Source organism: Nyctibius grandis, chromosome 9 (genome assembly GCF_013368605.1).
Source record: "Nyctibius grandis isolate bNycGra1 chromosome 9, bNycGra1.pri, whole genome shotgun sequence".
NCBI lineage: Eukaryota > Metazoa > Chordata > Aves > Nyctibiiformes > Nyctibiidae > Nyctibius > Nyctibius grandis.
This window is the reverse complement of record NC_090666.1, coordinates 10873953-10888490: the sequence shown is the minus strand read 5'-3', so window position 1 is coordinate 10888490 and position 14538 is coordinate 10873953. Positions and strand designations below refer to the sequence as shown.

At 36.6% G+C, this 14538-nt stretch overlaps 1 protein-coding gene across 6 annotated transcripts in view; it reads left to right on the top strand.

Annotated features, from left to right (window-relative positions):
• The window catches only part of NBEAL1 (neurobeachin like 1), a 91393-nt gene that overhangs the window by 64606 nt on the left and 12249 nt on the right, over positions 1–14538 (top strand). For 5 of the 6 annotated variants that reach the window (XM_068407857.1, XM_068407860.1, XM_068407854.1 and 2 more), the window contains 15 exons: positions 1280–1428; positions 2306–2439; positions 3447–3548; positions 4222–4317; positions 4427–4551; positions 5755–5895; positions 5992–6122; positions 7354–7463; positions 8026–8143; positions 8855–8952; positions 9286–9402; positions 9914–10003; positions 11175–11284; positions 11917–12089; positions 12527–12621. In XM_068407857.1, the coding sequence (XP_068263958.1) occupies positions 1280–1428; positions 2306–2439; positions 3447–3548; positions 4222–4317; positions 4427–4551; positions 5755–5895; positions 5992–6122; positions 7354–7463; positions 8026–8143; positions 8855–8952; positions 9286–9402; positions 9914–10003; positions 11175–11284; positions 11917–12089; positions 12527–12621 (1789 nt within the window). Of the gene's footprint in view, positions 1–1279; positions 1429–2305; positions 2440–3446; positions 3549–4221; positions 4318–4426; positions 4552–5754; positions 5896–5991; positions 6123–7353; positions 7464–8025; positions 8144–8854; positions 8953–9285; positions 9403–9913; positions 10004–11174; positions 11285–11916; positions 12090–12526; positions 12622–13255; positions 13373–14538 lie in introns of those variants that run through there. The other variant, XM_068407859.1, reaches the window with a different exon arrangement.

Below are 14538 nucleotides of genomic sequence, written 5' to 3'. Positions count from 1 at the left end.
GATGTTTGTGATGATCTTAGTTATTCACTGCTCGCAGTTGGTCTGAAGCTACAGAATTTTTGAGGCTTTTCTACTATGTACATTGGCTATAATTCTCAAGAGGCTGTCCACCCTGTAAGGGCATAGACCAGACTGGAACTGGCTCTTCTTCATAGATCATCGAATCATAGAATGGTTTGGTTTGGAAGGGACCTTAAAGATCATCTAGTGCCAACCCCCCTGCCATGGGCAGGGACACCTTCCACTAGACCAGCCTGTTTCCATAGGAGAGGTGCTCCAGCCCTCTCATCATCTTCGTGGCCCTCCTCTGGACTCGCTACAACAGGTCCATGTCCTTCTTATGTTGGGGACCCCAGAACTGAACGCAGTACTCCAGGTGGGGTCTCAGGAGAGTGGAGTAGAGGGGGAGAATCACCTCCCTCGACCTGCTGGTTACGCTTCTTTTGATGCAGCCCAGGATACGGTTGGCCTTCTGGGCTGCAAGCGCATATATAATAGATGCAGACATAATAGATGCCAGGGCCATTCCCTATACCATCAGCTGCATAACATGGATGTTTGGTTGGTTGGCGTTAATCTACTATAGAGTCACCTGTGTTTAAGAGCATTCCAGAAAAAAGGCCTGCTGTGCTTCCTTCATGTCACTTGTGTGACTTTTTTTTTTTTTTTTTTTAAAAAAAAAAAAAAGGTAGCGGGGAAGGCAGCGTAGGGCAGGGGGAGATAGCAAATGCTTCACTTCAGTAACTGGACATGTGATGTTGTCCGTACATCTATGTGTGTCTAATGTCGTTGAAGTCCCGTAGAGATGTGGCACTTTTTTGAGTGATACCAATGCATTTTCTTGTCCCTGAAAGGTTATTAAGTGGTTGCTTGTGATGTGTCATATCTATAGACTGCTGAGCAACCATTACTTCAAATACTTCTGAAAACTTCAGTCATGTGAACCAGGACTCAGCTCTGCTCTGGGCCAGAGAATTTAAGCACCTAGCAATTAAATAAGAAAGGGAAATGCAGCTTCATGTTTTCATAGTTCAAGGGAGGTCAAGTACATTGTGCCCGAGACTGAAATATCAAGCCTGAAGAGCAATGTTATGAAATGATGTTTGGTAGTCTAGTCTGAAACATTCGAGACTGCTGATGAAAGTAACTTCATATAATCATTTATGTTGCACTTTTAATGCCATTCAAATTTAATTATTTTCTGAACTGTACTCTTACCAAGTACCTAAGCAACTGTATAATTTACCCAACCCTGTAACATTTAATGGTATTTTTGTAGGGATGAGAAGGATGAGCAAAGTCAGAAAGAAAAGCTAATATTGTCTGAAGACTGTGAACTCATTACAGTAATTGATGTGATACCTGGCAGGCTGGAGATCACTACCCAGCACATCTATTTCTTTGATGGTAGCATTGAAAAAGAGGAAGGTGAGCATGATCAGTGTCTCTTTCTTTTCAGTGCAGTTCAGCATTTTGTGTTTAGTAGGCTGTGTTTCATTTTTTTTGAGAATAAGTGTCAAACTAATTGTGAAGAGACAGGTTGTGGATCTGTACTTAAAACTGATGTTGTATTTGGTGTCCAATGACTGGCTAATCCCTTCAGAATCAAGAATCTGGAACTGTACTTGCTGAGCTGTTAAATTGATTCACTATCCTTAGTATTTGTTTAAAAAATTAACTTATTAAAAAAATTAATAATGTTTGCTGACTAAAAAAAAAGTCATTACCTCTAATTTGCTGCTTAAATGGCACCTCTCTGTTCTCCCTGACAAATAATGTTTCACTCATGCATTGATTAAAAAGTAGTACTATGTAATTATTAAACGTAGTAGCATGTAAACATTAATCATCTATATTAATTTAGTGAACTTTAATAGAATGTACACAGTTGAATATGAAAACAGTGAATTGAAATGTTTGACCAATAATGGTAAAATTTTTGAAAACAGTAGATCAAGAAATTGGCCTTTTGGGAATTGGAAACATAAAAGCTTCTCTTTGAGCTTGTTTAAGAAAACAAAGGGGTTTGGTTCATATTTTTTGTCAACAGAATATATTTATAATGTGTCTTTGGTCAGAAAGCAAAAACAAATTCTACACTCCATCAGATATTTCCTGCTGCCTCTTTCTTTCAGCAGAATAATAGCTAAAGTTAATATTTTCCTAGCAAAATGGTTAATCAAGCCATATATAAAATTTGCCTTTTCTAGGAATAACTCTGGGGTGATTGGAAATGATGTTGCATTAGGTCTATATGAAAAGGTTTTGATATACTCCAAGTCAATAATCAAAGTGCTTTTCCTAGGGGTAGGTTTTGATTTCAAATGGCACCTTTCTCAAATTCGAGAGATACATTTGCGTCGGTACAACCTGAGGAGGTCAGCTTTGGAGATCTTCCTTACAGATCAAACCAACTATTTCCTTAACTTCAATAAAGAGGTATGGGTTTCCCAAATTTCCTTAGTTTATATAATTAGCACAAGGGTCAAGTTTAAGTTCACTGATTGTGTCTAATTTGAGTTGGTGTCTTTGCTACTAGTGTTACAGTATTATTAAAAAGGTTTGCTAGATACAGCCATTATGGGAAACTAGACTGCAGTCTGTGAAAACCTGAGTCTGGCATTTAGACACTGATTAATTGTGAAAAGATGGATAAAACAAGATTCTTATTTCCTCTCTCTCTCTCTCTCTCTCTCTCTCTCTCTCTCTCTCTCTCTGTTATGATACAGAACAATTATTCAACTAAAATTACATCAGTGTAATCTTGAAGCCCACACATCTTTTTAAATATTCAATTTAAAATAATTAAAATTTAATTAATTACAAATTAATTTGCAGTTACAAAAATTAATTACAAATTATTACAAAGCAAAGGAGACTTTCTATTTTACCACAACATTGGAAATAATTGCTATTTCTGTATTCTGTGGTTTAGGATTAGTGAACTTTCCTTCCCCCCTCCCTGGAAAATGTCAGTGATCATTTGTATGTGGGGCTAAGATAAATATCAGAACTTACGGGGAGTTACATACTAGTAGGTCAGTTTATGAATAGCTCCTGTAAGGTGTTGTTTGTTTGTTTTCTTCTTTATGTAAATAAATCTTTGCAATAGTTTTGTGGGGAAAACATTGGTGTAATTTTATTTGAACAGCAGCAGTCTTTTCTAGAAGACTTCTGTGGCAATAATGATTTTCTGTGTACCATCTACACACACACACACACACACACACACACAAAAAATCACTTCATAACATATGTTGCCTTAATATCCTGTTACTGAAGAATGTTATGTCCATCCATGTCACAACATTTTATGCAGAAAGAGATAGAAGTGTTTAAAAGTGTAACTGTGTTCTATTTATTTCATGTTTTAATTAGCAGAGTTGTTGTTGACTTGTCAGCTTCAATCTCCAGAATAATTTTTTTGTTAATGCTGTTTCTAACAGGTACGAAACAAAGTATATAGTCGAATATTGTCACTGCGTTCTCCAAATATTTCTGGGACCAGATCTCCGCAGGAACTTTTTAAAGCTTCGGGTTTGATGCAGGTATGAGACTTCAGCATAAATGGTCTAGAGTATTCCTCTGCTTCTTGAAGGAGTCCTGGAAGGTCTCACTCAATATCCTGTGGTAATTAAAAAAAAAATTTTTAAATTTTGCCAAAGGTATGTAATGTTTCCATCATGCTCCAGACAGATACTGAGCCCTTCTCCACACAGCTCTGACTATTCTTTGGTTTAAAATATAATAGTGGAGCAAAGGCACAAGGACTATGTTAGTTTACAAATTCCTGTACTATCAACCAATGGGAGAATAATTTATAAATAAATTTTTACCTTAGAACTCTAATAGATCTCAAAGTTCTGTTCCCCTTTTTCTCAATACCTGTTAACCTGCCTTCTTTTCATTTCTTTCATTTCTGATTTTCTTCTCCATTATTGTTCTGAGGCTGCTAGTTGTTGCTGCCCTGTATTTAAAACAGTACTGGCATCGATCAGGGACATGATTTCAATGAAATACAGGTAGCACAGTCACTGAATCAAGGGGAAAATAAACTTTATTAGGAGAAATTAAATTTGGACTTTCATACCGTTCTTACGGTCTTGTGCCTTTCACTTGTCAATACTGTCCTCTGGCAGATAAATACTGACAAGACATGTAATTTGCAATAGTGGTATCTTTGATATAGTGAGTACCATTGTATCTTTTTTTGTCCTTCAGAAATGGGTGAATAGAGAAATATCCAACTTTGACTACCTTATTCAGCTGAACACAATGGCAGGACGAACTTACAATGACCTTGCTCAATATCCTGTGGTAATTAAAAAAAAAAAATTTAAAATTTTTGTCAAAGGTATGTATTTTTTCTATTTTGAAGGGTGGATTTTTAATCTCAATTTGATATTTGCCTCTTTTTTCTTTTTAGTTCCCCTGGATTTTAAGAGATTATACTTCAGAAGAACTGGACTTGAATAATCCTGCAGTCTTTAGGGATCTGTCCAAACCCATAGGGGTGGTAAATGAAAAGAACGCTAAGGCTGTGAAAGAGAAGTATGCATTTGAACACTCGGTTATATTTCTCTGTCTTTTCTGAACCTCCAGGCTAATAACACATTTTAAAAATAAAGTTGTGACAGTAAAAATTTTAGAAGCTAGTTTTATAACATCGTAGATGCATTTGCAAAGGTTGTTGATTTGTTTTTCCTGCTGCATTCAGGTTAATTACCTTAATGGCACTGAAAGAACAAAACTTACTGTTGTAAATTTTCAGTTGTTTCTCAGGTGTGCAGATAAAAACCTGAAAGGCTGTAGAAACACTTAAGTTAATGGCCCAGCAGCCTGAAGAGTCATATTGTGTCCCGTGTCTGCTTCAAGATAAGGAATGTGAAATCATACTGATGAATTGTTGCCTGTGCTGAGAGGTAGCATTGATCCTAAATCTGTGCTTCCTGCTCTTTTTTTTTTTCAAGCATAGGTTATTATCTTTGAACCAAAATATAACTTGGTGACTTCCAGCAACTCCTCTGTAGGTAGGAATGACAAGTACTTACACCCACACATCAGTGTAGCAATCCTTTCTTTTTTGCTAGTGTGGGGAGTGAGTGTGCTATCATACCAGACTGCACTTGCCAGGCATCTTCCAAAAGCAGCTTTGTTCTGAAAACTTTGAACATGGAGAATTCTCTTTGAATGATTAGGCTCTATCCCTGACTGTAATGAATTTGGTTCTCCAGCAGTACGTTTAACTATAATTTCTCTTACTAGCCTTGTGACACAGGAATATATCAGCCAGATCATGGCGTAGTACTGTAGAGTGAGTTTGCCAGTGGAAAAGGAAATGGGCGTGAGCGTAAAATAAATCTCTTCTTAAATCTTGCAGAAAACTGTCACAAGTCCCTTCAATAGTAAATATTCAGCTTAGTGATGTGGTTTTTTTTGTCTGTTGTATGAAGTCATGCTAAATCAGTCCTGTCTTGCCCTTTACCCAGTTTCTGACAGCTCATAATAAATGCCTAGGGAAGAGTATAAGAACAGGTATGCAAAGGCTTCATCCAGTGTACATTTTTATATTTCAGTGGTCTTTTGCTTAGGGACTTTCTAAGTCAGAATTGGAATCCTCATGTAGAACTCAATGTATTTTTCTCTTCTAGATTGCTGTGATCGAGTCTTTTGAATCCTTGCCTCCAATAAGTATAATCCACATGTAAATCAGCTGTAGTGCTCAGTTGTATTTAAAAAGATTTCTTTTTTTAGATATGAGAATTTTGAGGATCCCCTTGGGATGATTGATAAATTTCATTACGGGACACATTACTCAAATGCTGCTGGTGTCATGCATTACCTCATTCGGGTAGAACCTTTCACAACACTTCATATCCAGCTTCAAAGTGGCAGGTATGCTGTGAGCAAATAAGCAGCACTTTTCTTTTTCTTCCTTATCATTTTACTGAGGGAATGATTAAAGTCTAACCTGAGTTTTCTGATCCACAGATTTGACTGTGCTGACAGGCAGTTCCACTCTATTCCTGCTACCTGGCAGGCACTCATGGACAACCCCAATGATGTCAAGGAACTTATCCCAGAGTTCTTCTACTTTCCAGAGTTCCTGGAGAATCAAAATGGTAAACTGACTGCTCAGAATATTCTCATAGAAAACTGTTCTTGTACTCTTCAGAGAAGAATTATTACAAGCATTTGTGAATGCTGTGGAACACTTCTTATTTAAGCCTTATAGTGTGCTTGTAGAAATTACTTTATTCATCATGCTGGCTTCAAACTGTTTAAGGAAGACACCAGTTGTGTTAAGCAGCAGCCTGAACATTGTTTAAAATTCGGACTAGGGGCTTAAGGATGGCTAAAAATAGTGTTGTTTACCAAATGTAAAATAGCAGAGATGCTCATTTGTATGTTTGAAAAAGAGAAAGTTAACAATAGTTAATACTGATAAAATAGCAAAAGTTAATACAGATTAATTAGTATTCTTTTTACTGAGTTCGTTGGGTGATACAGTTTGGACATCTTCAAACATGTGAGGTCTTTTATTTGTTCTAGGCAACCAGCATATTTTCTGCTTGTTACTGTTTTCTTCCAATGCAATGTTAAGTCACCTGATTTGAGAGCCATGTAAGGTTTCAGTACCCATCAGAAGAAGGAGAAAAAAAAAAGGCTCTTTCACTCATATATAATGCTGATTGAAAAGACAGCATCCTGCATTCTGATATGAGACTCCTGGACATTTTTTAATTCACATTTGTTGCATAGGGAATTGTTTCTTTACCTATTACACAGTTTAAAAATGGCTTTATATGTTTGTGCTGCTGCTACTTTAGTCTGCTAGCTACAATCTACTAGAGTTCTGAGTTATAAAAATTGGAAACACCCATGTCACGCTTTCAAAAGTCATTTAAGTATTTAGAATTGTTCTAATGAAAGCTGGTGGGATTTAAGACTTCTTAAAAGCCTTGATTCTACAACCATTTAATCCTATAAGTAACTTCATTCTTAAGAATAACCTCATTGAAATGTTTTGGACTCTTAATCCTGGTAAAACAAAGCAAGTGCATATATTTTTACAGATGGGTATGTAAATGCTACTTTTAGGGTTGTGACTTCAGCTTTGAAATCATTTAGGTGCTTTGGACAATTGTTATCCTGTATCATTTAACATTTTAAACATTCAGAGCAGAACTTAGCCTCCTATGTCAGTGGTAGGGTTACTGGAGATTTGCATTAAGAATTTTTCAATATCCTTCCCTTGCATTGAGAAAAGAATGCTTTTTAATCTTTATTGAGAAATCAAGATATTTGAAGTATTTTGTAGTAACTCTTAAAATTCTCCAAATTATTCAATAGGTTTTAACTTAGGTCAGCTTCAAATATCCAAAGAGGTAGTAAATGATGTTATTCTCCCCAAATGGGCCCACTCCCCAGAAGACTTCATTTATAAACACAGGAAGGCTCTGGTAAGATGATGTTTATATGTGTGAAGTAATGATAAAGAAAGTACACCTACACATTGTCACTGTGGCTTAAGTGTAAAATACTGGGACTACGTTTGAACTAGAGTTGTGGTTGCATTTGACATTACAAGTACCATTAGAACTTTCAGTTAAAAGCACTGTGCATGTTGATAAAATGCTTAAAAGAAAAGAGGAAAGAGCTTGAAGCTACTAATCATTTGGGAGTTTGCTGCCCTAGGAGATAAAATGCAGAATTAAGTGGCTTTAGGTGGTAAGGCTTCCCTTGCTTTTCAGAGATTATTCTGTAAGGTACTAGGGAACTAGCTGCTTGCATAGTTGCATTTCAGTAGTCTAGATGTGCTGCTTCACTGTATTAATTTTCCCTCTTACCTGACAGTTACTGCCCTAGAAACACGTGGATATTCTTATGCTTCTGCCCTAAACATTGGTATATACCGAGTTTGTGGATGCTCTTAGCTTAGGAATTAAATCTCTTTCACAGAAAATAATAAATACTTCAAGAAGGGAGCAATACTTGTCTTACAAGAGCATTTTTTCATTCTAGGAATCTGAGTATGTTTCTGCTCATCTTCATGAATGGATAGATTTGATTTTTGGCTACAAGCAGAGGGGACTAGCTGCAGTGGAGGCGCTCAATGTGTTCTATTATTGTACTTATGAAGGTACAAAGCAGTATGCTCTCTTGTCATTGTCATCAGACTTGTGGGTTTTCAGTATTAGACAGAAAACACTTGATTTGTGAGCATGCCATGTAGTAGCATATGGTAAGGCTACTGCATAATTCATCCAGAATTATGGATTAAATATGGCAGCATAACTTGCGATTTATCATCACATAACCAGAATATTTGATGCGTTGATCAGAAGTTGTGAACCTGAAGTGTTAGTTGAGGTTTTTTTGAAGTTCCGGTTGCTTGTATTTTGTTTCTAAAAGTACTTGGGGTTTTTTGTTAGTTTCTCATTTGCTTGCTTAAAAGCATTTGTGGGAACAGGTTTCTTGTGGTTTAGGAGTCAAGGCAAGTTGCTTGAAAACAACAAAGACTGAAAACAAATGTTAGTCTATTAATTCCAAAGCTGAATTTTGGGTGGCTTTTGTGTGCAATTTGCTGCATGCATGAAGTGTAATAAATTCATTTGATGATAAGACAAAAGCCTGCAATTCTTGCACTTACACTTAAAATTCCAGGTGCAGAGTGGAGTTTTTAGATCGTGTTTTATATGGAGGCATTGTTTTTACATTGGGGTAAAGGGTGATAATCCTGCAATTAAATTAAGTTTTGCAACATTTATTGACCATATCAGTTCTCAATAAGTTGTTTGTATTATATTATTTTTCCCTTTTTCTACCCTTTATCTTTCTGGTTGTGATCCAGGGGCTGTGGATTTGGATGCTTTAACAGATGAGAAAGAAAGGAAAGCTTTAGAAGGGATGATAAACAATTTTGGGCAAACTCCCTGTCAGCTGTTAAAGGTAATGCTCTTTCTTCCCTCTCAATCAGACCTTTGTGATTAAATCGAACTGAGTTACAAAGCACTTCTGAAAAAATGAAAATGATGGTTTGTAAGAAGATGGTTTGTAATTTTAGGAATGTTAAGTCTTTGCCAATTACCATTTGTAAAGGTCACAATGATGGAAATTTAGCATACCATTTTCAAAATAAATTAATTTACTTTAAGAAGGGAAATCAGGTACTTAAGAGTCTCTTTTCCCATTGATTGCCAATAAGATTCTGAGTATCTTATGTGACTTGAACAAATTGATAAATTCATCTAATTTGATATTCCTTCAAATATCGTCTCCTAGGAGCCCCATCCGCAAAGGCTGTCAGCAGAAGAGGTAGTGCAAAGACTAACTAAAAGTGATACCTCTACGCTGAATCTCTTCCAACACCTCACTGAACTGAAGTCATTCTTCATAGAGGTAGATGTGTTACTTGAAATTGTGTAAAGTCTAATCTGAAACTTCTGATATACTTGAAACAGAAGGTCACAACCTAGATGAAAATAAACTTGCTTCCTATTTAAAGAAAATATTTTAAAATGTAATGTATATAAAATGAGCTCTGTCTTTTTAGTTAGCTTCATAGAGGTTGAATCCCATAAATTTCTATCTGCTGGCTGTTTGTGTGTGTGTTGTTTGAATATTAAGTTAGCCACCACACCAAGAAAGCTAAGAACATCACTGCTGGTATCTGAGGACTCACTGAACTTGGTAGCTAAACTCACTGACTGAGGACAGAGCCAGGGTTTCATTTCTGGTGTTTGCGACAAAGCATACCTGTGTGAACTGAGTATGTGCATCCCAGTGCCTTAGAGTACTGTATAGGTCTGACATTGATTGCAGAGGCTTTGGGTCTTACTCTTTACAGGTTTTAGATTTGTCCTTTAGCTGTTAAATATGATCAGACTAAAACCATGTTCCTTTCTCTTAGGGCATCAGTGATGGTGTGCCTATTGTCAAAGCTGTTGTCCCCAGGAATCAGTCACGTTCCTTTATTTCTCAGGGAAGCCCAGAGATCTTGGTGAGTTACATGTGTCAATACTATTCTAAGACTGCAGACAGTGAAATAGGTGTATCTTTTTCATATGGCTTGTAGAGAAACACTTCTTAACTGTTCCTGTTCAAATGCGTTCCTTTAACCTATAATGAATGTCAGCTATAAGTTAAATATGTCTTCTGAAGAGAAGCCAGGCTGATTTGTTGAATGGCATTTAAGAGCTGATGAGACGTGAGTGTAAGTTGTAGTGAGGTGTGGTTTAAGTTGCCCACTTGATCCACTTCTATGGTAGCAATCACTTTCCTAATGCAATGCAGCTTTAAAATGACAGGTTTATGTTATTAATGGCATCACTATGTTATCATTACTTTCCAATCCATATATTAAACTGTACCGTATGTGACGTATACACACTCCAAAGGCCTGCACTGTTCCTAAAATTAACTTTTGCACTGAGTCATACGGGTGCTGGTTACTACGGCAGATGGCCAAATGATGAAAGGAGGAGAGTGTTTTTGTATTTACATCTGTACGTATGGTCTGCATACTGACCCCTGTGCAGTAAGACCTATGTTTTGCAGGAAAGAATATTCTTTTCCAGTATTCCTATTTTGTAGGTCAAACTTATTGACCTGGCTTAATGTGATATGTGCATGTGTCATTTGCAATTTGGACACAGCTGAAATTCTCGTTGTGGTTTTTATAAATATCTGATGAAAATAACCTCAAATATTTAGATTCCTTTCTTACTTTCTCAGAACTGTAGTACAATCTTTTCTTAAACTTCCGGTGCTAATATGTTAACTATTAATGATTACTATTTCAAAGAAGAGAATAAGCTTAAACTAAATGACTGAATTGTAATGAAACGTTTGAGAGGGGTTGGTTGGCTGGGTTTTTTGGGTTTTGTCTCCTCCCTGCCCGCCCCCTCCCCCTTGACACAATCAACTTCTCTGACCTATCTAGAACATAGACTATTCTAACTTGATAATATGTACCACATGGGGATTAACTCATCCAAGCTGGATTTCATTTTTTTTTTTAAATTTGTAAGGGGAGGGGTGTGTTTGCTTTTTTGCTTTGTGGTAAATTCTCAAGAATCCTATGCTGGATTTTACACAAACTCCATTACCATTAAAGGCAAACAGAAAATGTGCCTCTGGGTTTCACTAAGTTTTGTATCAAACTTTTTTAGGTAACGGCAAGTCTGAACTGCATTATTGGAACTCATGGTTGGCTACCTTATGATAAGAATATATCCAACTATTTTACATTCATCAGAGATACCACAGTGACAAATCCCAAGTAAGCAAATGATGAGGAGAGGTGCAGATGAATGCATCTACAGTAATAAAATACAGTGATTGTTCAACAATGTGTGGATTGTAGTGTTTTCGTTGGCTGAGTTTTCACCTAAGAATGCATCTTCTGATGTTCAATAATACTACCTCTAATCTGTAATACTGTTCTAGTAAAGAGCTATGTAAATGGCATTTCAAGGTTCTTCATTCTTAGAGCTACTTCTCATTTTTTTTCTAACTATCGATCACAAAAACTCATCTTGGAATCTGAGATGGGCAGTCTTCATACTTCTTTACACTATAGTGCAGGTATATGTGGTGGTCTTGTTTCTTTGGTTTTTAGAAGATTCCTTTTTTTCTTTAATGTTACAATACTTAGCAGGGACATGAGTTATCCATACAGAATCAAATTGCATAAAAGACTGAAAAGATCTAAGGTGAAATTTTGCTTCCACTTGCTGGTGGCAGTGAGAGTTTTGCCATGGATATCAGGAGACCACAATTTCACCTATTATTTTTTTTTAGATATAGCCTCTTCTATAGATGGAATTCTTATTAATTTTTAAGGATAAAAGAAGTGTAAAATACACTGATTTGAACTAAGGTTACTCTTAACTGCTCATCATTTGCCTACAGAACACAACGCAACATGAGTGGTCCTTTTGCACCGGGGCTGGAGATCACCTCTAAGTTGTTTGCAGTATCTCATGATGCAAAACTGCTCTTTAGTGGAGGACACTGGGACAACAGCATCAGAGTGACATCTCTTACCAAAGGCAAGCTGATTGGACAGCACATCAGACACATGGGTTAGTAACTCTGTATATTGTGAAATGAAAGGTTTTATGTGTTATACTTTGGCCTTTTTGGAAAGAATTACAGCCAGTGCACTTGGGCAGACAAGCATAGCAGTTATAAAGGTCTGACAGCGTATGAACACTTGAACCACGATTATACGTAAATACTTGAGCATGGTTTTTTAGTTGTTGTAGTGGTGGTTTAATGTTGTTTCAAAATAAGGCTTGACTGCTGTTTCTAGGTAGCAAAGCTGATTTAGTCAGGTTGGTACACCTGGCTGTCCAATGACTTCATTGTTTAATACAGTTTCATCAGCCCTTATCACAGTGGAACATTTCATGCTGACTGCAAATCAGGATACGTTGTTGACATATTGCATGCACATTGTAACTCTGTAGGAAATTAGTCTTAAATATCTATTTGATAACTTCTTCTTTTCTTTATTTAGATATTGTGACCTGCTTGGCAATAGACTACTGTGGAATTCATTTAATTTCAGGCTCCAGAGATACTACCTGTATGATATGGCAAATAGTTCAGCAGGTAGGTTATTTAGGTGTACTCTGAGAAGCAGTTTCTGAATGCTTTTTCGTGCTTCTCTGTTTTGCTATGATGGTTTATTGATTTCCTTTCTTTCAGGTTTGCAGGGAAGATAGTCCACTAAAATTGATTAGCTTAGTAATTTTGTTACTCCCATTGTCTTCTGTGTTTGAAATATTCACTATACACATTAGTTACTATATAGCTAAAGTACAGTATTTTAGAGGCACTCTTAAAGATTTCATAGATTATTTTCAGCATAGGCAAATGTTATCCCCCATTGTACAGGTGGAAGAATGGAAGAAAAGAGACACTGCTTGAGACTACCAGAATTAGTCAGAACAATGTTTATAGTTGAGGATTTTTACATTTCTAGGCTGCTATTCGCTCCAGGAGTTGCATTTTAGCATTGCATTTCCTCTGTGGGAAGTAGTGGTGACTACACTAGGAGTTAGCAAAGACAACGCTAGTCTGTCACCTGTATTTATGCTGGCATTTTAGAATTCTTTAATATTGGTTTTGTGCTTTCACACAATGAAAGTGGTTGTGTTATGCATGTGTGTGCTTACACAGAAAATGTGAGGCTATTTCCATTGTTGTGCATTTTAAATGTTTATTTCCAATTGCTGCATTACAGATGTACAAGTAGGATGAACTGCAGGGGGGAGCTGTCATGTTATGGACAGTACATTTGGTCAGGTCACGTTGTTCTTATCATCGAAGTAAAGTCAGCACATTAAATCATTACAGTGGTGCATAACTCCATGTGTTTTTGTGGAAGCTGTCTTTACGGTGGGAGTATTTATAATTCTTTCAAGAAGTACTTTGTACCAATGGTGAGTGGTCAAAAAGGTGAGACCTTAGTGCTCACAACAGTATTTTTTTGTCTCTAGTGAGGACAAACGCTGGAAATTTTTTAGTTTATCTTTTCAGTGTGAGTTAAGTAATCCTCTGGAGATGATCTTTGTTTAGAATTGCTTTTTCTTAAGATTTTTAATGTATTTTTTTATTTAATGGATATATAAATGATGATGTATGTATTAAGTTCTTGTGGGAGTTTTATCTTGGTCTTTACAAAGTGGCAGCGATGGACCTCACACTGTCACTTCCATTCTACTTGTCTGCTCTGCATTTTCACCTTCTTTCCCAGCTCTGTATTTTGACACTTGTTCTGCATTCCTGCTTCAGGCTTTCAGGGCTTCGCTGGCAGTTAAATTTCTGTCACACAAATGAGAATAAAGAGTCCTCTGCAGAATAAAGAGTCCTATGCAGAACTATTTACTCTACCTTCTCTCTTGCCTTAGAACTGGTTTGAGAATAAGTCTGTATGTGCTGACAGTACACTCACTGGAACAAAAGTACTAAATTTTGACACTCTCTAGTCATGTGGGAAAATGACTATTTTTAATGAGCATTATTGCAAGATTTTCTTTGCGTATCATACTACTGGTAGTCACTGAGAACGATTATCCCTCACTTTTCCTTAGAAAATGGAACAGAGTTGCTGTAATTTTAAGCAAAAAAAAAAGCTTTCAGCTTCTTTAAGCTTGGCTATGAAGATAGTGCTTAATTTCAGGGTAAACCGTTAAGAACTGAACAGCCCACATACACAGGTGAAGAAAACGTGGATGGATGGGTGGGTGAATAGCTCCTGTTAGGACTGCTCACTGTGGTCCTTGCACACCTGGACGTATGAAGGGATAGAAACAAGTCAGCTAAGTAATTCTAGTCTTTCACATTGGCATAGTAGCTGTATGTTCATTCATTCTTGTGATTTCAGTAAATAGGGCTGCTGACATAAAAGGCAATAAATTGAAATTGGAATGGGTGAGTTATGCCTTTGGTTTTGGCCTATGTCAAATATACATCTCACACAACTGATACTGAAGATACCAGAAATTTATTTTTTGTTTGTCCTTC